The sequence below is a fragment of the Sinohyriopsis cumingii genome, chromosome 6, assembly GCF_028554795.1.
Source record: "Sinohyriopsis cumingii isolate HCF-2022 chromosome 6, ASM2855479v2, whole genome shotgun sequence".
In the NCBI taxonomy this organism is placed as follows: domain Eukaryota; kingdom Metazoa; phylum Mollusca; class Bivalvia; order Unionida; family Unionidae; genus Sinohyriopsis; species Sinohyriopsis cumingii.
Genome location: NC_142966.1, coordinates 139,103,079 through 139,130,678, shown reverse-complemented (window position 1 = coordinate 139,130,678; position 27,600 = coordinate 139,103,079). Strand labels below are relative to the sequence as shown.

The following is a 27,600-nucleotide window of genomic DNA, read 5'->3' as shown; positions in this document are numbered from 1 at the left end:
ATGACTAAGTTTTGCGCAAACTTTTTCATGCACAAAAAGTCTGTTCAATCCCTGACATACCTAAAAGACCAGATATTTGCAGAAAGAAAACTCTTTTTAAACATTGCTGTTTTATAGTCATAGTCTTTATTGATGCCATATCAACAAAATAATAAACACGGGATTCAGATGGTGGAAAACAGTACATACGTGAGTAAATTATGAACTCTATCATTAGTATTTATTAGAGTATAAATTACAAGATTCTTGGAGTTGCTTTCTACGTTTAAGTGCATTTAATAAAAAAATTTTACATAGCGTTTAATGTACGTTAATTCAAGTTTGCAGGTCAGATACAAATTTATCCTTTAAAGATTTCCAAAAAGGAATTAAGGTAAAGACGGTTTACGATGCAATCCCTACAGTCGCACACAAAAATGGTTTTCCTTTTCAATATTACTTATTATTTCAATGTAATTATCGTAACTATCCATATTAACCATAACATTCAGATAACAGCCTCAAAGTTTGAAAATAGTTAGGATACAAAGGAATTATATCTAGCTAGAGTTGTCTACCTTAATTAATTGTAAATGCTTAGTCTATTCACTTCATTAAATTTTTCATTCCAGGTTTGCATGTCAATATTAATTTTAAAAAATTCTTGAATAATATCAGAAATATTTAGTTCTATAATGATAAGGAATGAGTAGCATATTCTTTGTTTACTCCAACATATGAAAACATAATCACTAAAAGTAACATTTTTATTAAACGGTCAGTATCAGAGACTTAATCTGATATATATCTGGCAGTAGAGAAACGATATTTTTCATAGCAAAATTTAGATTGGCATGAGGCACTTTCCTAAGGAATTTTTGTTGCAAAAACTTAGAAGGGCAAATAATATTGCAAAAGGAACAAGTTTTTCCTCAAGCAATCTTGACACAACAAAGATATCACGGAAATGTACTGGTAACCAACGCAACCAATAGCCGTGACAAATATTTTTAATGTTAAACAAAATGTGCCTAACACACGAGTAATTACGTTCCTGGTCAGCATGTTGCAGAGCAATTTCGTCAGCCTGGTTATTCATGTCGATGCTGCCACTTCTTCTTCCAGATGCTGCCACTTCTCCTTGTTCAGGCATAATCCATCCAGCAGTGGTTTTGTGTTAGGGAGTATTTTAACAAGTGTCGTGAACAGTGGCATAGCGACAAAGTTTATAAATCCCAATTGTTGCTTGGGAAGTTCGTCTTGCTTCGATCGGTCCATCAGCGGAATCGGATTGTAACCATGTTTCCTTTCAATGTCACCTTGTGCGTAGAACTCTTCACAAAGCATGTGCACCGTGGCCACATGGGCTTCCCAGGACTTGGAGGTGGAACTTAAGTCAGCTCCCGTCATAATAAGACTGGTCAAATCCCGTTTCATTGCTGGAACATTCAAATCAAATTCACCTTTCTGGAGCTGAGCAGCCATGCGCTTCTGCCTCTCAAAGAACAGTGCCAGATCTGTGGCAATGATATGTTCTCGGATCTCATGCAGGATATTTTTGTGATTTTCAGCGGTAAGAAAGTTAAAAATGTCGAGGCCTTCGCTGTGAAGGATGGTAATGGTTTGTTTGTAATGGTGCTGCTCCATCACAGAGGTCGAATACAAAGCCGCAAGTGGAAGGTTCAGTTTCTTGAAGAACTCGTTGTTGTAACCCCTGTGATCCACGTCATGACAGAGTGCACTTATTAAAAGTGACATTACATCCAAATCTGTGAAGATGTCGGGATGAGATCTGATAATACACCACACAGTATGGGCAACATGAAAACCGTGTTCCCAGTTGTGATATGACAGTGGACGGTAATTTTTCCTGATTGTTAGGACAAACCTGCAAAGTTTCTGCATGTCAAACATATGTGTTCCAAACCGTGATATGATCATCTTGATAAAGAGCTGTGGCAGAATATCATCGTATCCATAACAACAGAAATTGTAATCAGTGAAATGTGGAGGGATTTGCTCCTGCGATAGGAATAGGTTTGCATTTAAATCTTGGACCTCCTTCTCGTTACACCGAATGTGAAAATCTAGGACTTCCATGGCTACCTACAATGAGAGTGAATATAATGATATGCAATGAGACTAAAAAGATAATATGAACAAGCAAGTGCGTAATACTATCATTCGGAATAAGCTGGCTAATAAGGGTCAAAGCCTTCCATTCCCCATCATTTCTCCCTATATATATATATATATATATATATATATATATATATATATATATATATGCCTAATTTAATTCAACTACGACTACTCGTTTAAGAACCTGGTTTACGAATACCAAACAGTATCCTATTAGCTGGCATAGTTTGAGATATCAGGACTCGCAAACGAACCGCGGTTACCTAAGCAAAATGTTACCCGAATAAACCACAGCCGTTTGTAACAGTACAAGTGAACCGATTTGCGCAAGAACGTGTAATACAGGACTCACGGTACTAATTCAGTTCCCACAGTAAACATATGCAAACTCCATTATATTAAAAAGTCTATAACTTAAAAGTTTTGAGTGCTCATGATCAAATCTATATTTATCAGTATAGATAAACCTGGATGTCAGCTTCTCTGTAGAGGAAAGAATATGAGCCGCGGCATTTTCTGGATCTGCGTGTGTTTGAAACATGTGCTTTCAATTCCGCACCAAAGAGTCAAGTGCTAATTTTAGTAATGAGTGTTCCAAACTCAAGACTGTTAAAGGACTGAAATTCCATCAATAAAACAATGTCTATTCTTTTCCACTTACAACTAGGATAATCTCTCAAAAGGTTCTTTTTCCTACAAGATAACTTACATTATTAACTAATCCTGGTCAGCCAAACCCATATATACTCTATTTTAGGTTAACCCATTTCCAGACTGGTTCCCATTTTTCATAACATTATTACCGTGTGTCCTACAAATTGTTCGAGATGCGAGAAGAGCAGATGTACGTGCGTTATTAGGTACCACAGTCAAACCGTGTCTGGCTCTAAGAGAGTTTCATTCAACAATTACACGATCAGATATAAAGATTCATTTGCTGTCCAAGCGGGCGGAAATTGCACGCATAGCCGAGGATGAAGAAAACCGTCGACGCATCGCAGCTCCTCTTCAAATTCGCCACTGGAGCTGTTAAATATGTTCACTAACAAACAATTCCAGACTTAAAGTTATATAAACGTTCTCGTGATCTTCCTGATAACCTGGCAATTATTTTAAGTATATATAATATTAAACAAAGACGCTGTAATTAAAACTTTTATAAAATATTCGTCCAGGAAATGCAGCAACGTTTCAGCACGTGAATAGGACAGCACTGCAGTCTTAATTCAAAGCTTACATTGTTCTCAGTGTGGAATTTACCATGCTTTGCCATGTAACGACAGACGGTTTTGCACCATCTATAACATCATAGCCATGATTTATTTGTGGTGTCTTTGTAATCTTGAACCACAAAGACACTGAGGCAATCAAGAATGAGATTGAGACATGTTATTAAAAAATTGAGAAAAGATTGAAAAATACTTCTGAGGAGGCTCTGGATGGATGCATTCCAGATGCTTGGAAGTTCAGCTTTGTATTTCCGCAGAAAAACCTTTCGCGGATCGAGTGAAAATACCAGTATCAAAATATGTGCTACCACAATCAGTACTCAATTTGAAAAATTACGACAATCGATGTTTTGAATTGGCGCTGTAATCTGCGCTGCATCCTGATCACAGAGACCAACCTTAAGATGCAAACAGTATATGGGTGAGCTTTACTGATATTGAATTTCCTGTACACGTTACCGACATTGGTAAGTTTGAACGGCTTAATTCTGATATTGCTGTCATTGTGTTCGGAATAAATCCCTGTAGCCAATTCGATTATCCACCGTGAAAAACGCGCCGTACAATATTCATTTGCTATTGTTGAGCGACATGGATGGTTCAGTGGTGCGGTATGATTATGTGTGGATAAAAGATTTACTACGAATGGCATGCCCATAAGCAAGCACAAAGGTAAATGTTTATATGCACGTTGCGTTCGTGTGTTTAGCACGCATAAATTGCTTGCGAAGCATGAGTTTTACTGCGGTGAAATCAGCAATAAAGCACAACAAACAAGCATACGCGGTGTCACCAAGACATTTTTATATTTTGACTTTTATGGGCCAATTGAAACATTATGAAAGAAAAGAAAAAACAAGGCCATAGTTGTGGCCGTCTCTGTCGAGATACACTGGCTCATCTTGATTTTAGCACTATTCCTACCGGCAAGAAAAAAAAAAAATATATAATCCAGAAATAAAGAGCTAAAACCCTACATTGAAGTTAAGACTGCAGTCTATTTTTTTATGTCATTAATATTCCAATAAAATTTATCACAATACCGATCTGCGATTTGTTACTTGACAGAGACGGTGACAGCTATATTGAAATCGACATAGCTGCTACACGCTGTTTACGTTGCATTCAAGCGATCGGCACTACGTGCTATGCTACTGAACTCTACCGAATTTGATACCACATGGTCGAATGCGACATATCGCTCATTGACAATCCATGTGGCACGACCACAGTCTTTCAAGCATAGTATGATATTATGTCGACAAAACATTGGAAGCGACCTTTAAGTTCATGAATTAGAGAGATGACAAATGCAAACGATACAGCGAGGTGTTAAATTAAAACTACATTCAGCTTTGTACGAAATCAATTTAACAAATCTAAGAATGGGATTCGACATAACAGCTCTTGTTATCTCTATTAAAAAAAAGCTCTAAATGTGAAGATTTGGATCTTCTGTCTCGTTTCAATCTATCACACACGAGGATACGATTTTCTGTTTTAATTTGACAACCCACTGTATCTTAATCCCTCAAATGCTTGACACGTGGTCTGTATCTCTTTCAAATGAGATCATTCCAAACTGGAATAGTTCCCGGTTATCAATTAATGTATACTTGACTCACTTTGTACTTGGCCTGCTGAAGCTTCATAAAGGTGTAGATCCTAGAGTAATGAAGAGCCAGGGCACAGTACACCGCGAACATTTTGAACGTCTCCTCATCCGCCTTGGTGAAGCGATCTCCTGACAGACTGTTAACAAGCTGCACGACACCGAGTACCTTCCCACGGTCAATGATCGGCATGCACAAAATGTTCCTGGTCTTGTACCCTGTGGTTTTATCCACCTCTCGGTTAAACCTCGAATCTGCGTAAGCATCGTCGATGTTCAGGGTCTGCAAATATAATTTTATATTCGTCATCAGCATCAGAGAAAATAAACACAAAATGGTGGCTTGGAAAGTTACTTACAATTCTCAATATCTCAGATACCTAGAAGCGTCAAGACAGAGTAAGTAAATGTTTTTATCAGAGATATATGTACAATACTGATTTCGAGCAATCTCATATTTTGACTCCAAGCATTGGTATATCGGTCTTCTCCCCTCCCCCCATTGATTTTCACATTTATTTCAGCCTGCTTTTTCTCTCATGCAAGCGCTGAATATGACTCCCAGTAACTTTAATATCACAATTTTTGGCTTCATTTGGTACCGTTCGTTGACATATACGTCGCTTTGTATGCTACCTTTAACATTATCAACCCTGACTCTTAATCCATAATTGAAGGGAAAAAAGAAGAAAGAAATTCTACCAATCATGATATTTGAGGTAGTCTGATTTCTTCGACTGAAGGTAAAAACAAAACAACAAACAGCACAATTTCTTGAGCAAAATCTTAAGCAGCAATTGATGTGCCACGATGTTCACAGCTCAAACTGTTTCGGAAAATATAGCTGCCATAAGGTTGATTGGACTCGGGGTCAACTTAATCTTACCCCCACCTTAATCAATAGGAACACATTGACCTAATCCTTCTCTGATTAAGGCCCCAATGCCGCAGTCACGTGCAAAAAGTTGTGTGTGCCAAATCATCTGAATAATAGTGTATCTTGAAAGATATTGGTCCTAAACATCTTTGGGTTCCATTAAAACCAGACAGCATCGACATTTCATCACATGGTGAGCAATATTATTTCTCCCTCGAACTGAGAAATCCTGCCATTTTTCACATGTGTATGAATTAATCTGATGTCGATCGGCAATATCAGTGGGTCAGCCGATTTCAATCGAAAGGTGGAACGCAAAATTCGATGACGTCACCGTTGACGTCGTCCTTCTCGAACCAGTTTGTGCCCAAGTTCAGCCCAGGTTCGCCCTTCAAATTATTCCAGCGCTCCATCTGATTACCAATGCTCGCGCGAATCTTATTTCTTCAAAGTGCATGTTTTTTTTTCCTTCTCAGATCTGCTTTTATTTTATAAAAAAGCAGACTTGCCTCTATTCATCCTCTCGAATCAGTTTCTGTTCCAAGTGCAAATATTATTGCTACTAGATTAGTCACTAACGGAATTTGTTGAATGTATCACATCGCTACCTTTGGAGCAAGCCAGAAAAAGAACGTAATGACGAGCGACTTCTTTGATTGAATTAAGGGGTGACACCTCTTAATTCTAGACTAAATATTTGAACGTGTTTTAAAACTAATATTTTGATTATTTCAAAAAACGGTTTCTGTCAGATATCGTTTTTAACAAATCGTTTCCTTCCTTCCAAACTTTAGTTAGATTGGATGATTGTTGAAAGTTATTCTTTGGGGCTTTAAAGCGGCGAGGGATTAAAAAAGCAGACTATGTATGGCGATTCTTTGTGACATTTGGTATACTGTGAAGCTTGCAGCGTGCTACCGTTTAACACCATCAACCCATAATTCCTCACTTCCGCTTCCGGCATATTAGGCAGAGTCTTTGCATTTTGCACTTTAGATGACATCACAGAAAATGTTATATAAACTTATGAAATTATCTATGGGTGCAATTTGTACAACGTCGCATTTTACCATTAATCGTTCTGGCAGTGCTATTAACCTTCCCCCTAATGAAGAAGTAAGTCACTCTGTTTCATGATACGTATATGGACTAAATAACAGGTCAATTAAACATATTAAAGCAAAGAAATATCTTGTTAACTGTAAATAACTATTAATAATTTTTCAATTTTTTAAAACATTAATCAAAGCTGTAGTTTCTAAATGCAAAGAGACGATTGAAAAGGCTTATTCGTACGAACGAAACTCAAAATGGCTGCCTGATCGGCATAACCTAGAAAGTTTCACGGAAAAGGCTAAGATACTCCGATTGCTCTAATCCGCACATGCCAAAAGATTCGGCTTTGATCAAGTTTGCTGTGCCAAAACATCATATTTGAATCGGACCTCATCATCAATGTACAGTATATCTTTGTTCCATTAGACGTCGAACGGATTCAAGAGCTTTTCCATGTACACAGATAGGTTCACTACATTTTGTTCGCCGGAAACTGAAGTGTCGCCCAATTATTTTTGATAATATCTTAAACTGATATGAAATTACTCTTCCATTATCGCTGCTATGTTCATTTATTACCCAAATTTACTGCGGGTGTTCTTGTTTTCTTTTTACGTGTAAATACAATGTAAATGTGTTGATTGTTCCAGAACATATTCATTTTCATGATACTGTAATTTCTCCTAAAACGTTTTGATACTTATAAAATAAAAATTTCGTTACTTGTACGTGTTTTAAAATTTTCCAAGTTCAATTTTTGTTTTAAACTCTTCATCAAATTAGACCTCAATGTAGTGATTTTTATTTAAAGCTAAAATCTGAAGAATTTTGCACTGTTTTGAACAAAATAATGGATGATAGCATAATCCATTTGTCTGTTCCTTTTCATGCAGTATGTTAGACCCAAGTACTTTCATTTGGATTCAGTTTTCCATGCAGCTTTATCGTCCATCCGAAGTATAACAAAAATGTCGGATTCCATTCTATAGTTCAGCATAATATATCTAATTTACTGAAATGTATCAGTAAAAATACCGACGTACATGTTTATTTTACGACACTAAAAGCCCATCTGATTCTGGCTTGTTGGCTGTTTAACTAAAGTATATTTAATACAGGCTGCTGGTTTATTTTTTACATTGAACACATTATTATTGGCTATATCATGCCGAGGAAGTGGGAAAAGTGACGTTTCCAAGGACACAGTCTGGCAGTCGACACGAGCTGGCCTCTGTGGGTATTAAACCCATGAACGCTCTGGAAACTTAGCTACTGCGGCTCCCAAAATTCCACCCGCAGAGATGTCGCGAGGATTTGATCTAAATAGGAGAGCTCCCCTCTTGTCACAAACATGAGTAGACGAAAAAAAAAGAAAGGGCGAGGAGGAAACGGCTATAGTTCAATATTTACCCAACTTTAAGGTAATCAAGTTAAAGTGAATTTATCCTGATCAGTCTACTAACTTATCCTTGTTCAATTACAAATTCGCATGTTCATGATCGCTGCAGAGACTCAATGATTAGTATACTGGACTGGCTTAAATTGTGGCATTGGACCAGCCCTGGTCGTATAACGCATAGTCTCGATAGGCAAAGTTCTTTATTATAATTGCCTCGGCATGATATAACCTTCTTGTACTGCTTTCCTATAACACCAATACAAACCAAACCTGTTATCAGTCAAATACATAACCAACTTGAGAATACTTATTCGGCCACGTGACTACTATCCACACGGAACAGATCAGTTGCGTTCTTTTGCACACCAGGGCCCAGCAACTCGGAATGAATTGCCGACTGAACTTAGACAGACACAGTGATCACATTCAAGAGGGCTCTCGAAACTCACTTATTTCGACTGCAAGAACAAACCTAAACCTTAATAATGTTTCCTACCTTAAATATTCTCGGCATGTTTTTTTATTTAATGTTTTCTAATTTCATGGTGTTTGTTTTTGTAGTCATATCATTATATTTTTTTTTTTATCTTATAGGTGTTGTCTAATGTTGTAAAGCGCTTAGAGCTTCTAAAGATTAGGCGCTATACAAAGTCCTCATTATTATTATTATTATTATTATTATTATTTGCTAGCATAATATTGTCGCTCACGTGCACAACATTAATTGACCCTCTCGTGGTAGCCGTAATTGAAGGTTAACAGAGTCAGATATGTTTTCCACTTAAAAATACAATGGTAAATATTGCCTTCGGTAAGAAAAAGTTACCAAGCTGAATCAAGATAATGTTATTACTTATATTTATGTCCAATTTTAATCCTGTTTGAGTAAGTATTTAGGTACTCAAACTAAGGAAATAGGTAGTATATTATTTTACGTTTCTTCTGGCTCCCATTCTTTACGTATACTCCACTCTTTGTTCAAATGTCGTATAACATCATGCCTTGATATCCTACAGTTTTGAATTCACATACACAAAATTTGTCATTTGAGTTCGTGTTTGTTGAAATTGTAATTAAACAGCAATGTTACGGTGATGTGTTCAAAACGTTGAGACAATATGAATACAAGCATGGGTCAAATTTAATACGATACTAAAAAGTCCAAAGGGTCAATTGTGTTTGACCCAGACCCTATTCCCTGTTGAAGTTAGACTGAGTGGAAACCTGATGTGGACTCCCAAACTATGACACATCCAACCCATATAATAGCGTCATTCCTTCCCCTTTTCCTTTTGTTCTTTGTATTTTACCGTAGATAATATCACCACTATATTCTCTAAACTTTAGATCAAGAAGACGAAAAGAAGATACTGGTTTTAACACTTGTGCTTAGTTCGAAACAAAAGGAAGTCTTTTGTTTAAATTGTTTAAGCGCAGTTCCAAGAACAAAATACTCAGATGCTTACAAACAGATTATCATTTCTTTTCCAAACAATCAGCTTAGCATATATTTTCTAACCAATCAGCTTATCATTTTTCCAACCAATCATCTTATCATTTCTTTTCCAACCAATCCCATTCATATAGGTATTAGTATCCTCAGATTTCTTTGACACTTTTGTGCAGGAATGATCGAAGAAATATTTTTATTTTACTATAGTATATGGCTTATATATCCAAAACCTCGTTTGTAAAGGTACAATTTTTGTTCTTCCCCCTTTGGATTTCCCTTTGTTTTCAGGAAATACTTTACTCTCATTTGGAGCGTATAATTGTGTACATTTATGCAGAATGTAACAAGATTGATGTATGGTCTCCTTTATTTTATTAAGCCAAAATGCGCTTGTTATGATAACACTGGTCAACAGTGAAATCATTACTGACTTGAAAAGGCCCTAATCTGTAGTATTTTGGTGTGCCGAACACGAATATAACCGTGAAAAATTTGTATTGGCTCTCGTTTTGAAGATATTCATATACCTCATTTTCTATGTTTCACTGTGTAAATTTCTCCAGTAGGACTGTAGCAACATCCGGAATAATGATGTAACATTGCATAATACCATCATGCTCACATCATCCACAGTTGATTGCATCATTTTCTGATGCAATGCAATACTAATGCCATGCGGCTGCTGAAGTAAGTTGACGTCAGCAGTGTACTATACATGTGTAGGCCTATTATACTAATGCCAGGCGGCTGCTGAAGCTGACGTAAGCAGTGTACTATATAAAGCCCAATCAGATAGGTTCAGCATTTAAAATATTTTAGACGTTGTGCGAGACAGTTCAAGCTACTGTTACATAAAACTTATTATTTTATCCATTTACGTACAATAAAGAACAGTAATGCCTCGAAAGTGTGTTAATACCGCGGACAATTTTTGCTATATTTGTGGGGAAGTGACATTTGCCAACCAGAAGAAAAGTATCAATTCTCAAGTGAAGAAGGCATATCATCTTTACTTCGGATGCAAGGTTGGTGACCAAGACAAGCCTTGGGCTCCGCATATATGCTGTGCTACATGTACAACACATCTTTCACAGTGGTTGAATTGCAAAAGGTCATCAATGCCGTTTGCAGTCCCAATGGTGTGGAGAGAGCCAAGCAACCACCTAAATGACTGTTACTTCTGCTTGGTTCCTCCTCTTTCCGGCGGAATAACGAAGCGAAAGAAGTCGAGAATAGTCTACCCAAACATTCCGTCTGCATTGAGACCAGTTCCACATGGTGAGGGACTTCCTATTCCAGAACCTCCAGCAGAATATTCTCTTGATTCATCTGACGAAGACAAAGGTGAGTCGACCTGTTCTTCTCCTGGTCCATCAGCATGCAGTGATCCAGATTTTCACTGTTGTGCATCATCAACCCCACACAGAATAACACAGGAAGAACTAAATGACCTGATTCGTGATTTGGACTTATCAAAGAACAAGGCAGAATTGCTAGGATCAAGACTCCAACAATGGAATCTTCTAGAAGAAGATGTCACAATTACTGCATATCGAAGCGCCACCAGCAATTGGAGCCTTTCTTCAGAAAGGAAAGTAATCTGATATTCTGTTCCGATATTGAGGGCCTCATGAATGCTTTAAAAATCACTCATGACCCACAAGAATGGAGACTATTTGTGGACTCTTCGAAACTGAGTCTCAAGGTTGTGCTTTTGCACAATGGAAACATTCTTCCATCTATTCCAGTAGCGTATGCTGTCCACATGAAAGAGACATACGATAACTTAAGGCAGCTACTGAATTCCATTGAGTATAACAAGTACAGCTGGCACCTCTGTGGTGATTTGAAGGTAGTTGCCCTTTTAATGGGACTGCAGCAAGGATATACAAAATACATGTGTTTCTTATGCGAGTGGGATAGCCGAGCAAGGGAAATGCACTACATGAGGAAGGAATGGACTCACAGGCAGAATGTAGCCATTGGAGAGAAGAATATCCAACACCCAGCTCTGGTTGAGGCTCAGAAAATCTTGCTACCACCCCTTCACATCAAACTAGGTTTGATGAAGAACTTCGTGAAAGCCATTGACCGGACTTTGCCAGCATTCCGATACCTGCATGAAAAATTCCCTCGACTCAGCGAAGCAAAGATTAAAGAGGGAGTTTTTGTGGGCCTCAGATTCGAGAGCTTTTCAAAGATGACCGGTTCAACAACTTGCTGGAAGGTGACGCGAAACAAGCATGGAATGCTTTTCGCCTAGTTTCTACAAACTTCCTCGGAAATGTTAGGGCAGAAAACTATAAGGAACTAGTAGAAGACATGTTGATGAAGTATAAGAAACTTGGCTGCAATATGTCTCTAAAGATTCACTTCCTTCATTCCCATTTGGATTTCTTTCCTAGCAACTGTGGTATTGTTAGTGATGAACACGGCGAACGTTTTCATCAAGATATCGCAACAATGGAACAAAGATACCAGGGAAAATGGTCCACTACAATGCTGGCTGACTACTGCTGGACACTCCTCAGAGATGCTCCCGAACAGCTGTACAAGAGACAGGCGAAGAAATCTAAGATGTAGTCAATGACTTGATTTTTTATAGGTGGGCTATTACAGTTGACCTTTTACTATTGGAATGCATTTCGTTATGTAAACATTAATTTCTTGCAGATTACAAAAAAACTAGAGCCAATTTTGCAATTTGACTGTCATATTCGTGTTCAGCACATAAAAATTGATAAGAATTGACTAATTTTATTTCAGTAACATGACTTTTGTAAAAATTTGTTGTCCAGTGTAATTAAGCAGTGTTTACCAAATAGTTGTATGTTGTGTAAATGTTTATTATTGTGTGCCATATACTCACCTGGCCTGTAGTAGCTACATAGCCAGCGACTCCCTTACTCATGTCGAAGCGAATTTGACATTGTTTTCGAAAGACTGGCTTGCCTTCTGCATTCAGTCCCTCATAAAAGCTCGCTGCGTACAACTCTTGCTTTTCCTCATCCACCAAAAATAAGGCGCAGCGATCAGCGTTAACGCAGTCTTTGGTGAATATCAGGATGTTGCTGATTAGTTGGTCAATATCCTCTATGTCATCAAAAATGACCTTGGTTTTCTCAAGCAGAAAATTGTTGATGTGCTTCTGCACACTCAGGACCTTGTTCGACTTTATCTTCTCGATGCATGCAGTGACCCAACACGTAATGGCATTGATGGCCTGCAAATCTCGTAAACTGAATGATTCAGATTCGGTTATTCTCTTAAGCTCAATCACTCCAAATTTAGCAAGAGAGGGAAGAATAATTGGAACGGCAAGAACGCTGTGAACATCGCAAGTATCTTGTCCCACACCTTTTGGAAATCGGACATCAATAGTTAAGTCCGGAATAAGTACACTTCTTTTTTCATAAGCAACGTGTGCTGCAACTGTCATATTTGGACCCACCTCACCGTATGGCTTGAAAACTTCGTCTCCTTCGTAAATGTATAGCTCTTTCTCGTCCGCAGTGAGAGTGTAAAGCGTAGCATAATCCGCATTCAGACAGCAGGCAAGTTCATTAGTAATTTCGTATAGGCGCTGACGAATTTTGTGATCTTCCGTACTCTCTGTGATCTCGTTAGACAGAGTACTTATTGGTATATCAGTAAATTTCACGTGATGCCGACAATTTTGACATATCGGTTTGCTAAGGGTTTTTGGAGTTTCGCTTGCTTTCATTTTAACCCATTCCTCTACCGTTTCCCTTGGCACTGACTCAAGCACATACTCCTCTAATACATTTGGATACTGAGTTAGATATGCCTTGACGTTTGCTGCATTCAAGACATGAGACTTAATCCTATTTTTCCAGCATCTGTATGACATATTTCCAGGATATGGCAATTTCCTTCGGAAAAAAATTTGCTTTACGGGATCAATATTTCCCACTTGGCATCGAAACGCTTCATTAGGATCCTTTCTGTTACCCGGCATGATATTTTGAGGTTGGGCATGTTGTCTACTCCGCAAGGCTGCTAACCAGCTCTTTGATGATGTCAACGGTGTTGTCAGCGACGTCATAGAACAAATCCCAACGTTCCCCGGATGCATTAATTCGAAAGCAACGTCACTCTCATGCATCCGAAACTTAAAAAGTATGCGTAAGCTCTACTTGCCTCACACGATCTGAGCGTACTTATAGATCAGTTAATTTATAGGTCTTTATCAATCAAGACATTCCGTATCTATTCAAACACTTCGGGCCAGATAAACTGACAATTTTGGGATGCCTAGCTTACTTCTTATTATCATTAGTGTTATTCTTGATAGGTATTGTTCGAGATATGGTTGTGTAAAAGCAAACGATGTCGTATAGAAAAGAATGTTTACCACTCAATTAATCACTGTTGGCATTTATTATAACCTGCATTGTACGATTTTGTTCTGATTGGGCCATTAAAAATGACTTAACTTGTCAAAATAGGAAGAAACGAAATTGATAAATGATGGTGACACTACAATGTAGCTAAAAGGGATAATGCTGGAGAGAGAGAGAGAGAGAGAGATTTAGAGAGATTTAGAGAGAGATTTAGAGAGATTTATCCTCATTTCTATTTTAAAGAAGAAATTAATTGGAAGAACAAAGTTTAAAATTTGAAAAAAAAAAAAAAAAAAGAAAACTGTAAACAAAGCAGAGAGTACACATCCAGGATGGATATAAAAGGGAAAGCGTTTATCGTTAGGTCAGTTTTAATAATCACTATATAATTATACACATTGAAGATATGAACATTTAGGCAATAGAAGTACACAAGCTGACGTGAGTACGATCGGAGTATATGATTGAAGTCAATCGAGGGAGCAGAATAAATACATACGATATCTGCATGGTGTACATACGATAGCGCTCAAGTGTTTAGCTACTTTTCGAAGAAAAACAATTTGGGTATTGTGTAATTCAATTCGTGGGTCCGTGTGAGTTATTTTGGATTTTGAACGTAGCTTTAAAACAAAAATTATGTCACATCGCTACGATGTCTGCAGTGTGACAGTTTATAGTGATGTCTAGCACTGGGGCATCATGCTGCAGACATGTAGCTTTATGTCTCATCCAGTCTCGGATACAGTATTCAAAGCTCTCAGACCGTCGTACACTTTTTTAAACACCATGGCCGACCAGTCCCGACCCCTTAATGTAGAGCGCCAAGCGAGGCAGCTGGTTGTACCATTTTTATAAGTCTTTGGTATGACACTGCCGGGTTGGAACTCGGACGCTCTGACCAATTAGGCCATTGAAGAGGTCGGATTCAATTTGTGTGTCCGTCTGCGAATAATCATGTACAACTTTACCTCACGTTAGAATATAGACTTCAGTTCGGTGACGTATATAATGAAAGTGTAATTTGTAAAAGTGCACTACGGTCTGAGAGCTTTGAATACGGCATTTGAACTTTGAATACGGTTGTCTGAGAAATTTGAATACGGCATTTGAATTTTGAATATGATGGTCTGAGAGCTTTGAATACGGCATTTGAATTTTGAATATGATCGTCTGAGAGCTTTGACATTTGAACTTTGAATACAGTGGTCTGAGAGCTTTGAGTACGGCATTTGAACTTTGAATACGGTGGTCTGAGAGCTTTGAATACGGTGGCCTGAGAACGTTGAATAACCATCACAAATATATAGAGATATGGAACTTACATGAATATTTCCCAACGATGCATGTGTATTTCTGATCTTTTGGTTCCATTTCAGAAATTTCGCTTACAAGCAAAGCCTTTTGAAATAGACAACCACTTTGTAAACTCCAATGTATCTAACGTCAAAAAGGAGTGGTGATTGAATTCCAATAGGGCAGTAATTTGAGAACGGTGCCTGTGGGGTGGAACTTAGGACTCGGCAAACTTTGCAGTTGTTTCGCGTTTATTTGTATTTATTTGGATGGGGGGGGGGGGAGGCGCCAACATTACCCCCCCCCCCCCCGCCTTCCCGCCCCTTCTGAATAAACCAACAGGCTTTGTTCACCTCTTCCATCTGTACTGGCTTGATACAGAGGCAATATACATGAATGTTGCAAAGATACGCAACATCATACAGAGTATGTTTGATCCATGTAGCATCTGAAAATCAATGACACAAACAGAACAGACGAGAGAGGTTTCATTTTATGAGAAACCTATAATGAATCAATTTAGTGATAAGCTAATGTTTTCAGCTATTTGTTCTTTTTGATAAAAATATACTTTTATTCCGCCTTAGGCATAATGAGTTGATAATTCTCAGTAAGATACGAGTCCATTAGGACGTGTCTTAACTTACCGCTTTTGTATGTGTATAAGATACATCTTACTTCACCTGTGAATTACTATATTATAAATATCAAACAAAACAGATCATACCCAGAGAGCTAGGCCTTAACGTTTACACCTGGGGGTCTCAAATTCAAGTCACCACGAGGGCCACATGAGGACTAGTACATTGACCCCAGGGCCGCATAACTGAAACCTTTTCATACAGGTAGCCAGCTGAAATGTTTTAAACAATAAGTAAATTATGTAACAATCGAATTTTTTATAAAAACTGGCTGGCTGTGAAGAAAAATAGCATTATTAATTATTTTACAATGTATGGGTGGTGCTGCGGACCGCAGGAAAAGAAAACTCCACGAGCTGCGTGTCTGAGACCCCTGGTTTACAGGAACACAAAAGTTGCAAATGTTCAAGCAAAAACTTGAAATCCATGAACCATTTATGAAAATTTTCTTATTTAATCAATCACTATTATTTACGTAATTTATATGTGATTTGCCTTTTGGAAAGCTTCTTCAAACAAACTGTTTATTAACGCATGGAATTCGGATATTTAATGCCGGCTTCCTACACAAGCTTGCATACATACAGTCAGCTTGAACGGGTATTTCTGTGTTTAAATGTTATGTAAAAACAATGCGAACCCTAACACTTTCTCTCTTTGTTTGGTTGTTTATGCAAAGTCCGTAATATTGAAAGGAATGTTTCTAATTACCAGTAAACGGAATGTTGCTAATTACCAGTAAACGGAATGTTTCTAATTACCAGTAAACGGAATGTTGCTAATTACCAGGAAACGGAATGTTGCTAATTACCAGGAAACAGAATGTTGCTAATTACCAGGAAACGGACTGTTGCTAATTACCAGTAAACGGAATGTTTCTAATTACCAGTAAACGGAATGTTTCTAATTACCAGTACACGGAATGTTGCTAATTACCAGTAAATGGAATGTTGCTAATCACCAGTAAACGACAATCGATAAAAACCTCCATTGGAAGGATAATCAACTTTCGGTCAAGACTATTTCAAGTTAAAGCCTAGGCAATCATTAAGCATGACAGTTTTTCCCTAGATACATCAATACCAACAAAAAGCTTGCTTTTATACCTTCGTTACATGACAAAACATTTATCTGGTCGGAAGTAATCGTAACACATCCTGCACTTAACAGGGTGAATTTGACTGAATTGTTGATCGTAACTTAACTGCTTTGTAAATAGTCCGCGTGATAGAGCGCTATTTAACAAAATGCCTAACGCTGGTTATTTGTTCCATCAGTAACTATTTAATGTGTCGGTAATCTGAACCAATGAATCTTCACAAGAATATTACAGGAATATCAACATTTGAAATACAACATAATGAAGATGAGAAGTTAACGGCAAGTTGTAATCAACTACGTCAAAAGTGTTAATCCTAAATTAATTAACGATGGTACAAGTGCACATGTATTTAGTTGACTACTTTTAAAATAAACGAGTGGCATTAAACATTTTTTGTCGGCAAGATATAAAAGAAAAGAGAAAGATTTCAAAAATGTTATTCATTCTCTCATTTATTTGCTAGAAGAGAAAAGTCTATCCATTTTACCAAATATTCGAAAACCTTGTAAAAAGACGACTGAGATATAACCGTCAGACATCAAAAGTCCTTTCCGCGATCGTATTCAGCCTAGCGAACAGAAGTCAGAGGACGAGAGGTGAATCGGGTAGATAAGGAAGCTGGTCTTCAACCGAGGGTGCAGATAGATGCCCTAGGGTGAACTAGTATGAGGTCGCATTAATAGGGAACACGAGATAGCTTGAACTGGACATACGTCATTTGGAACGAATAGGGAGGATGAGGTCTCAGGTATTCAGCACAGGAAGCGGATATAAACGATACTGTAGAGGTCTTGTGAATGACGACGATGAAGAATCTGATTTTCAGCCTACAGATGTAATCTAAGAGGTCTTTAGAATAGAGAGGATAAAGAACAGACTAATCATATTCGTCATTAAATAATTTTCAGACTGGTTCGCATGTGTGGTCACATTAAATAACAATTTTCAGACTGGTTCGTATGTGTGGTCACATTAAAATAATAATTTCAATTTGAACGCCCTCCTACATGTGGAATTCCTCATTTTGAAGAGAAATTCTGTACATTCACGAACCCAGTCTAAATTGTTTTTGAGACTAAATATGCGTTCACGGTCAAATACCATTATTATTTTCACATCTGGGGTTATTGTCCAATTTATATTTTATAAGATTATGACGCGCCTTGTTTAACCAATAGCACGCCACTATCTAAATTATACGTATACTTTCCATATCGTATTAAAGAGATATATGTCGTAGAATGTTCCTGTCTTTTCTTATCCAAGAGCACGAAACTGAGGTGCAACTCACGTCCCACTACGAATATGACATCCTTGGCACTGGATTGAAGAGGGAAATATGAAAGACAGTTTATTGGGAAGCGAAGAATACCAATGGATATAAACAGCTTGTTCCATACATCACCTTGCAAATGAAAATAATAGTCATGATTACTTAAGCAATTCATCCACGGACCTGTTTTACCTACTAAACTATAGTTCACGAACAAGATCGCTCCAGTGGCCTAGTGGTTATAGCATCCGCCTCTGATGATGGAGATCGAGGGTTCGAACCCCGGCTATGTACTATCAAAGAATTATTAAAATGGTACTAACAGCTAGACGCTCAGCATTAAGAGGTTAGTGTTAGGACTGGTTGGCCTGGTGTCAGGATAATGTGACTGGGTGGGACATGATGCTACGTGTTTGCGGCATGATACTCCAGTGCATGACATCGCTATAAACTTGCACACTGCAGACATCGTAGCGATATGACTGACAATTGTTAAAGCTACGTTAAAAATCCAAACCACACACACACACACACACAGAGTTCAGGAACCATAATTTTATCTTTGCCGGCTAGCCCATGTTTAGCCCGCAAACAGCACTAATCAAGTTCCGGAACTGGGCTCGGAATAACCTCTTAAACACAACCGTATGTACCCCGACAGGAACCGCAATAAATTGCCACACACAAACACACACACACAATTTTTATATATAAAAAAATGGAGCCATCCCTCCGTATAACATGAAAATGGTCTTGTCAATGCATCTGGATCGATAACTCCGAGATCAAATTCGGATTAGAATTCCAATGTTTGTTGGATGATGCTTTTATCATTTTGGTTCCACGACTGTCTCGGTTAGGTATCACTTAATGGGCCAATAAAACAGTTGATGCTTGGCGGCGTTGAATAATATTCATTGTCATGCTGCCGACTTGAAACAGTTACCTGCCATGATAATTATGCAGTTACAGTGTCATAATTGCTTAGGACTTTGTGTGAAAACTATATCGACGATTCTATCAATTCATTTGGTCGATGTGGCGAATTGTTCAGAAACAGTGTTTGCAGAGTCTGCCGGCTTTTCGGGCTTTCTGGAATAATTTGACCTGATTAGTGTTGCAATGCGTACTTTTTGCAGTGTGCACTTTATTGGTGAGTAAAATATTCAGACATTTTCTTTTTTCTTAATCAAGCTTATTCCCAGGTATGAAATACACCCACATGTATGCATTGACTATTTCTTATAGACTCTACAAAGCGACATTGGAAAACATTAGCAAAGTCAAATGAATTCCACTCTGAAAAGTACCTTAAATGGTTATAATGCATGCCTTAATTGGCACTGACATGCTATGATTGCATTATTTTTATAAATAAGAGTTCAAAGCTTTTGGATATTAACCAAAACCTAAAGCCCAGTAAGATATAGCAAAGAACATGTAAAATCAATGGGCTAAATATGTGTATGGTACATGGCCATACTTAGCATAAAGACCATCACGATACATGGCCATGCTATGTACAAAGATCATCACGGTACATGGTCATATTATGTACAAAGATCATCACCATGCATGGCCATACTATGTACAAAGATCATCACGATGCATGGTAATACTATGTACAAAGATCATCAGGATACATGGTCATATTATGTACAAAGATCATCACGGTACATGGTCATATTATGTACAAAGATCATCACGATACATGGCCATACTATGGACAAAGATCATCAGGATACATGGCCATATTATGCACAAAGACCATCACGATACATGGCCATATTATGCACAAAGACCATCACCATGCATGGCCATACTATGTATAAAGATCATCACGGTACATGGTCATATTATGTACAAAGATCATCACCATGCATGGCCATACTATGTACAAAGATCATCACGGTACATGGTCATATTATGTACAAAGATCATCACCATGCATGGCCATACTATGCACAAAGACCATCACGATACATGGCCATATTATGCACAAAGACCATCACGATACATGGCCATATTATGCACAAAGACCATCTCGATGCATGGCAATACTCTGCACAAAGACCATCACGACACATGACAATACTATGTACAAAGATCATCACTATACATGGCCTTCTCAATACATGGCCATGCTATGCCCAAAGATCATCATGATACATGACCATAATTTGCAGTAAGATCATCACGATACATGGCCATACTATGTACAACGATCATCACTATACATGGCCTTACTATGTACAAAGATCATCAGGATACATGGCCATACTATGTACAAAGATCATCACTATACATGGCCTTACTATGTACAAAGATCATCACCATGCATGGCCATACTATGTACAAAGATTATCAAGATACATTGCCTTACTATGTACAAATATCATCCCGGTGCATAGGAATACTATGTACAAAGATCATCAGGATACATGGCCATACTATGTACAAAGATCATCAGGATACATGGCCATACTATGCACAAAGATCATCACTATACATGTCCTTACTATGTACAAAGATCATCTCGATGCAATGCAATACTCTGCACAAAGACCATCACGACACATGACAATACTATGTACAAAGATCATCACTATACATGGCCTTACTATGTACAAAGACCATCACGATACATGACCATACTATGTACAAAGACCATCACGACACATGACACTACTATGTACAAAGATCATCACTATACATGGCCTTACTATGTACAAAGATCATCACGATGCATGGTAATACTATGTACAAAGATCATCACCATGCATGGCCATACTATGTACAAAGATCATCAGGATACATGCCTATGTACAAAGATCATCAGGATACATAGCCATACTATGTACAAAGATCATCAGGATACATGGCCATACTATGTACAAAGATCATCAGGATACATGGCCATATTATGTACAAAGATCATCAGGATACATGGCCATATTATGCACAAAGACCATCACGATACATGGCCATACTATGTACAAAGATCATCTCGATGCATGGCAATACTCTGCACAAAGACCATCACGACACATGACAATACTATGTACAAAGATCATCACGATACATGAGCATACTATGTACAAAGATCATCACGATACATGAGCATACTATGTACAAAGACCATCACGATACATGGCCATACTATGTACAAAGATCATCACGAAGCATGGCAATACTATGTACAAAGATCATCACGACACATGGCCATACTATGTACAAAGATCATCACGACACATGGCCATACTATGTACAAAGATCATCACGAAGCATGGCAATACTATGTACAAAGATCATCACGAAGCATGGCAATACTATGTACAAAGATCATCACGACACATGGCCATACTATGTACAAAGATCATCACGAAGCATGGCAATACTATGTACAAAGATCATTACATTAAGATACTTACGATACTTGGCCACAAAAATCATTACGACTCTGCATAAAGATCAACACGAAGAATGGCCATACTATAGACAAAGATCATCACCATCCATGTCAATAATATGCACACACATCATCACGATACATGACAATATTTTAATCAAAGATCATTGCGATACATGCCATATTTTGCACCAAGATCATCCCGATATTTGGCCATACTATGCACAAAAATCATCACGAATCTGCATAAAGATTATCACGATAAATGGCCATAAATGTCCTAGGTCAGGTAGACAGTGAACATGGTTTTGAACAAAATCAGGTCCAAAATACAGACGTAAATAATATATAATCATTCAGAAAAGACAGCAAATAATGCAATTAAATATACATAACACTACACGAATCATGCAAACTGTCAGCGACTGAATGTTGCTATGTCACTCATACAGTATTGTATAGATGTAATACTCTATGATAAATATTATACATTAAAAAGAAACACACACACACACACACACACACACACACACACACACACACACACACCACTTGTGATTAAATATTGTCCGAACTGTGTTAAGGTAGCAGATTTTAACTCGTATCACAATCGTGTTTGAAAAGGTTAAATAAATCGGGCGTTGATTTGAGTTAATTGAAAATTGGATACAGCGTCTGCTACCGAACTTTACTGTTGTTGTTGTTATTGTTGTTGTAGGGTTTAACGCCATTTTTCAGCATACGATAGGCTATACATGGCGGCCAATATTAATGGTGGAGGAAGAACCCAAGAAAACCCCGGAAAGAACCACCAACCCAGGAGGAGCTACTGGCAAGCTTTCTTACATACCCACATTGGCCGAATCCGAGACTCGAACCGACGCAGACAGAGGTGAGATGGCAGTGATCCGTAACGGAGAGCGCTTTAGACCATTCGGTCATTCGGGGCCCCCGAACTTTACTGTAAGCTTGTCAAGGTCACACAAACATTTACGTTTGAATGTAGAAAGAAAAAACAAAATGAAATACGAAAATCCTTACAAATGAAGTCACAATCATTACACTATTTTATTTAAAGATGTTAAGCTCTGAAGTCCACCAGATACAATCACTCTGTGTGAGGGGGCACATTTCTGTCGATCTACGAAAAGCACATTAGTTTGGGCCAGAAAACAGTTAATTAGATTTTTGGAGACCGGTGCTTGTTATATAGCCATACTACAATGATTTCTAATGTCTGGTCGGTAGAGGTAGAGAATTTTAAGTTAACCATTCGTTTACTTAATTGCGAGATGGACTATTAAGGACACGGCTAGCTCTTCGATTTCGTAGTGGAACTGTCAAACCTGAAAAAAATCCAGAAACCGTTAGTCGAAAACCTAGCAGGTCGAACAGACCCCAAATTTTGCGGCCTATTTATAAAAGGCGGTAAATATATTTTATCCTGATTGGTTACGCTAAATAGAGGGCTTGTTCCCCACACGAAATTTCCTAGCTGTATATATTCCCCCATCGAAAAATCTAATTAGTCTAAGCTTTGCTGCAAGAGTAAAGGGACAGGGGACTCCGAGAGTCAACTTGAAAGAAATTCTCCCGTAAAACATTTGTCCAAGGGACCGGGTGTCTGGAAGGTCGACGGACACAGTTTTGGTGGTAGAAGCGAGTAACGCTTAAAAGCACAAAATGCATTTGCGTCTATTCCATGAAATTCGTTGATACCAATATAATGTTTTGTTTGAATTATTTGATAATAAGTACATAAAGTAAATTGTTTAAATTCGTAGATAAATTTTCTTGATATGATTATAACTGTGTTGAGACATTATATATCTATATATATATATATCTATATATATATATATATCTATATCTATATCTATATCTATATATATATATATATCTATATATATATATATATATCTATATATATATATATCTATATATATATATATATCTATATATATATATATATCTATATATATATATATATCTATATATATATATATATATCTATATCTATATATATATATATATATATATATATATATATATATATATATATATATATATATATATATATATGCGTGTGTGTGTGTGTGTGTGTGAATTCGTACAATAATCTTCTTTAAGTTGTCAGATTGTTTGAATTAGTCATCTTGTTTGTATAGGAATTAGGTTCTAAGAGTTTTATATATTACTTTAGTTGATATGAGTTACGAGAACCCATGTGACTTAACCGATCTTAGATAATTTCACGTATGATAAAGACTTGAGTACATATTGACTGAAATTAACGTTGTTAAGGCATGCATTGTGATTTCATGTATGCTAAGGACTTGAATGTGTATATTCGCTGAACATTAGGTACTTGAGCCAGGTAGTGAATTTCATTCATTCATTTGTGTAATTGAGAAGAGAGCGGAACTGTTATGTCTCGGGTATGTTAATGCGAAGTGATGAATTAGCCATTAGGAAGTACATTAATCTTATGAAACTTGGATTGCTTTTGTCTGCCATGCTTGGGCCGTCTAATAGCTTTGGTATCTATTTCAATACCGATAGTAAGATCTGATAACAAGAGGGGAGTAATGATTTATTCCCAGTAGAACAGCCGACAGAAAAAGTTAGGTTGTTTTCTGTTTATTTTAAAAGGGGAAAATAGCTCTTCAAACGTATTCACAGACGCATCCTCAGATGTACCTATGCACTGACGTATCCAAATATCTGATTATCTACATGCTTACATATCCAGCTACCCACAAAATGTTTGATGGCCGAAGGGAGGCGAAACAGTAGGAAGGTTGGAGAGAAAAAGGAACAGGAAGGAAAAGAAAAGGCGGAAGGACAGAGAACAGCTACAGTGAAATTGGAGTGAACCAGAGCTAAGCAGGTTATGCAATTGTACAAGGCAACGACTTCGATTGTTCACTCGATCGTATGATGATTAATTATATCAGTAAAACAGATCTATTTTTATAACTATAATTGTGTTTTGAAATTCTGTGAAAGATTCATTCCAAAAAGAAGCGTATCTTCCTAATGTATTGTATTAACACCGAGGGCGATCATCTCCTAGATAACGAGAACCAAATAAAGCGGACACCTTGAAAGAAGGTACACTCTGCCAATTAACCCACACCCTTTACAAAGAGTGGGGGCGTTGCAAGTTAATTTTCTAGTTGCTCCAACTGTATCGACCCGCGCATAAAATGTGTAAACAAAATATGATAGCTTCATTTTCATGCGAATGCTGTCATTATTTTGTCAAAATGAACTATCTGAGGCATGATTTGTGCTACTTAAATTTGCAAAACTACCTTGTCTCAAAAGTAGTATAAATTTCGGGAACGTTTTTAGTTGCTGTAGTAATTAATGTAGCTGTTAATTTCATTGATACAGAATGAAGGAAAATCAGCAGTTTGGGTTTTTAAAAAATATACAATTAAACGTTCTTTGAGAAATTATAAGGAAATATTTCACTCGTAAAGTGGAAGTATTTTGTATTGTCACGAGTGGCGAATATTTCCGCGTATTTTATGCTACGCCATGAAGTAGTGCATTTTCAGAGAGAAATAACTTTTGACATTTCACTTGCCATCAATAGACATGGATAACATTATAACCATGAAATTCGAAGTTTTTCTAAGACGCTTACGTAGTCGAGTAGTAAATACGGCCGACTGCATTTAGAAACGAATCAAATTCACCCCTCAGAGTTACAGAATCATCAGATTGAATGATTTACAGAATCATGGAATGGAATGATATACAGAATCATGGGATTGAATGATTTACAGAATCATGTGATTTAATGATTTACAGAATCATGGGATTGAATGATTTACAGAATCACGAGATTGATTGATTTACAGAATCATGGGATTTAATGATTTACAGAATCACGAGATTCTGTGATTTACAGAATCAAGGGATTGAATGATTTACAGAATCAAGGGATTGAATGATTTACAGAATCGTGGGATAGAATGATTTACAGCATCGTGGGATTGAATGATTTGCAGAATCATGAGATTGAATGATTTGCAGAATCATGGGATTGAATGATTTACAGAATCACGGGATTGAATGATTTACAGAATCAAGGGATTGAAAGATTTACAGAATCAAGGGATTGAAAGATTTACAGAATCAAGGGATTGAATGATTTACAGAATCATGGGATGGAATGATTTACAGAATCATGGGATTGAGTGATTTACAGAATCATGGGATTGAGTGATTTACAGAATCATGGGATTGAATGGTTTACAGAATCATGGGATTGAATGATTTACAGAATCATGGGATTGAATGATTTACAGAATCATGGGATAGAATGATTTACAGCATCGTGGGATTGAATGATTTACAAAATCATGAGATTGAATGATTTACAGAATCATGGGATTGAATGATTTACAGAATCATGGGATTTAATGATTTACAGAATCATGGGATTGAATGATTTACAGCATCGTGGGATTGAATGATTTACAAAATCATGAGATTGAATGATTTACAGAATCATGGGATTGAATGATTTACAGAATCATGGGATTGAATGATTTACAGAATCATGGGATTCAATGACTTACAGAATCATGGGATTTAATGACTTACAGAATCATGGGATTGAATGATTTAAGAATCATGGGATTGAATTATTTACCGAATTATGGGATGGAATGAATTACAGAATCATGAGATTGAATGATTTACAGAATCAATGGATTGATTTACGGAATCATGGGATTAATTGATTTACAGGATCATGAGATTGAATGATTTACAGAATCATGAGACTGATTGATTTACCGAAAAAAATCATTAAATAGTCAGATATCAAGTCAAGAATCTGCAAATGTTTTACAGAATACAATGTCTAATCAAGATGACCAGAATCTGATGGAGTCAGGGTAGAAGTTTATCCCTTGTTTTGTTGTTTTTATTGTTCCAGCTGTGTTTTAAAAAAAAAAATATTAGATAGTTTTTAGTGCGAGCTGTTAACACTAGGTGTGAGCTTGGTGAGTTATCATCCAAGGTGGAGTTAATAATATAAATATAAATAATAATAATAATAATAATAATAATAATAATAATAATAATAATAAAGCATAAACCGAATAAATATATGTAATGTTTCTCAGTATGCCGATTATGAATGACTTGTTCTTGATTGTTCAGATAAATCTCTATGGTTCGCTTCAAATATTTCATAACAATAATGTCGTTTATCTGGTCCTTGTATAAATATCTGGTCCTTGTATAAATACCTGGTCCTTGTATAAATACCTGGTCCTTGTATAAATATCTGGTCCTTGTATAAATATCTGGTCCTTGTATAAATACCTGGTCCTTGTATAAATACCTGGTCCTTGTATAAATACCTGGTCCTTGTATAAATACCTGGTCCTTGTATAAATATATGGTCCTTGTATAAATATCTGGTCCTTGTATAAATACCTGAAAAGCACAGGATGTTTGTATCGGGAAAAAATACGTATCAACAACAAATAGAAATCTGAAAATATACTTAATCGTGGCTATACTGAGTTTACTGTCTTAGGCATAATGTTTTTTTGAGCGAACTTGAACAAAATTACAATTCTTAATTTTCCATCTAAAGTTGGGAAAACGAATAGTATGTTGAGTAAGTGGTATAACAGGCATGTATGAAAGGAAAAAATAAAAAATAACTATTGTTATGAATGATTATTATAGTATATGTGTATGGGGGGGTAAGTATGCTTAATGTTTTCTTTAATTTT

At 37.0% G+C, this 27,600-nt stretch overlaps 1 protein-coding gene across 1 annotated transcript; it reads right to left on the bottom strand.

Moving 5' to 3' along the window:
- Window positions 1–287: 287 nt before the first annotated feature.
- Window positions 288–13,858, bottom strand: LOC149798104 (cAMP and cAMP-inhibited cGMP 3',5'-cyclic phosphodiesterase 10A-like). Its single transcript, XM_089963189.1, has 3 exons — window positions 12,617–13,858; window positions 4,976–5,245; window positions 288–2,085 (listed from the first exon to the last, which is right to left on the bottom strand). Exons 1-3 carry the CDS (start codon window positions 13,841–13,843, stop codon window positions 1,075–1,077), a joined length of 2,508 nt encoding a protein of 835 aa, XP_089819315.1. The 5' UTR covers window positions 13,844–13,858; the 3' UTR covers window positions 288–1,074.
- Window positions 13,859–27,600: the final 13,742 nt, after the last annotated feature.

What these genes read in the sequence shown, in the direction of transcription:
- LOC149798104 (XM_089963189.1), bottom strand. Translation starts at nt 13,843, where the DNA reads ATGCATCCGGGGAACGTTGGGATTTGTTCTATGACGTCGCTGACAACA. An exon ending in ATGTAGCTACTACAGGCCAG is followed by an intron (nt 5,246 to 12,616) that starts GTGAGTATATGG and finishes TTATATTTGCAG; the next exon opens with ACCCTGAACATCGACGATGC. An exon ending in TTCAGCAGGCCAAGTACAAA is followed by an intron (nt 2,086 to 4,975) that starts GTGAGTCAAGTA and finishes CTCTCATTGTAG; the next exon opens with GTAGCCATGGAAGTCCTAGA.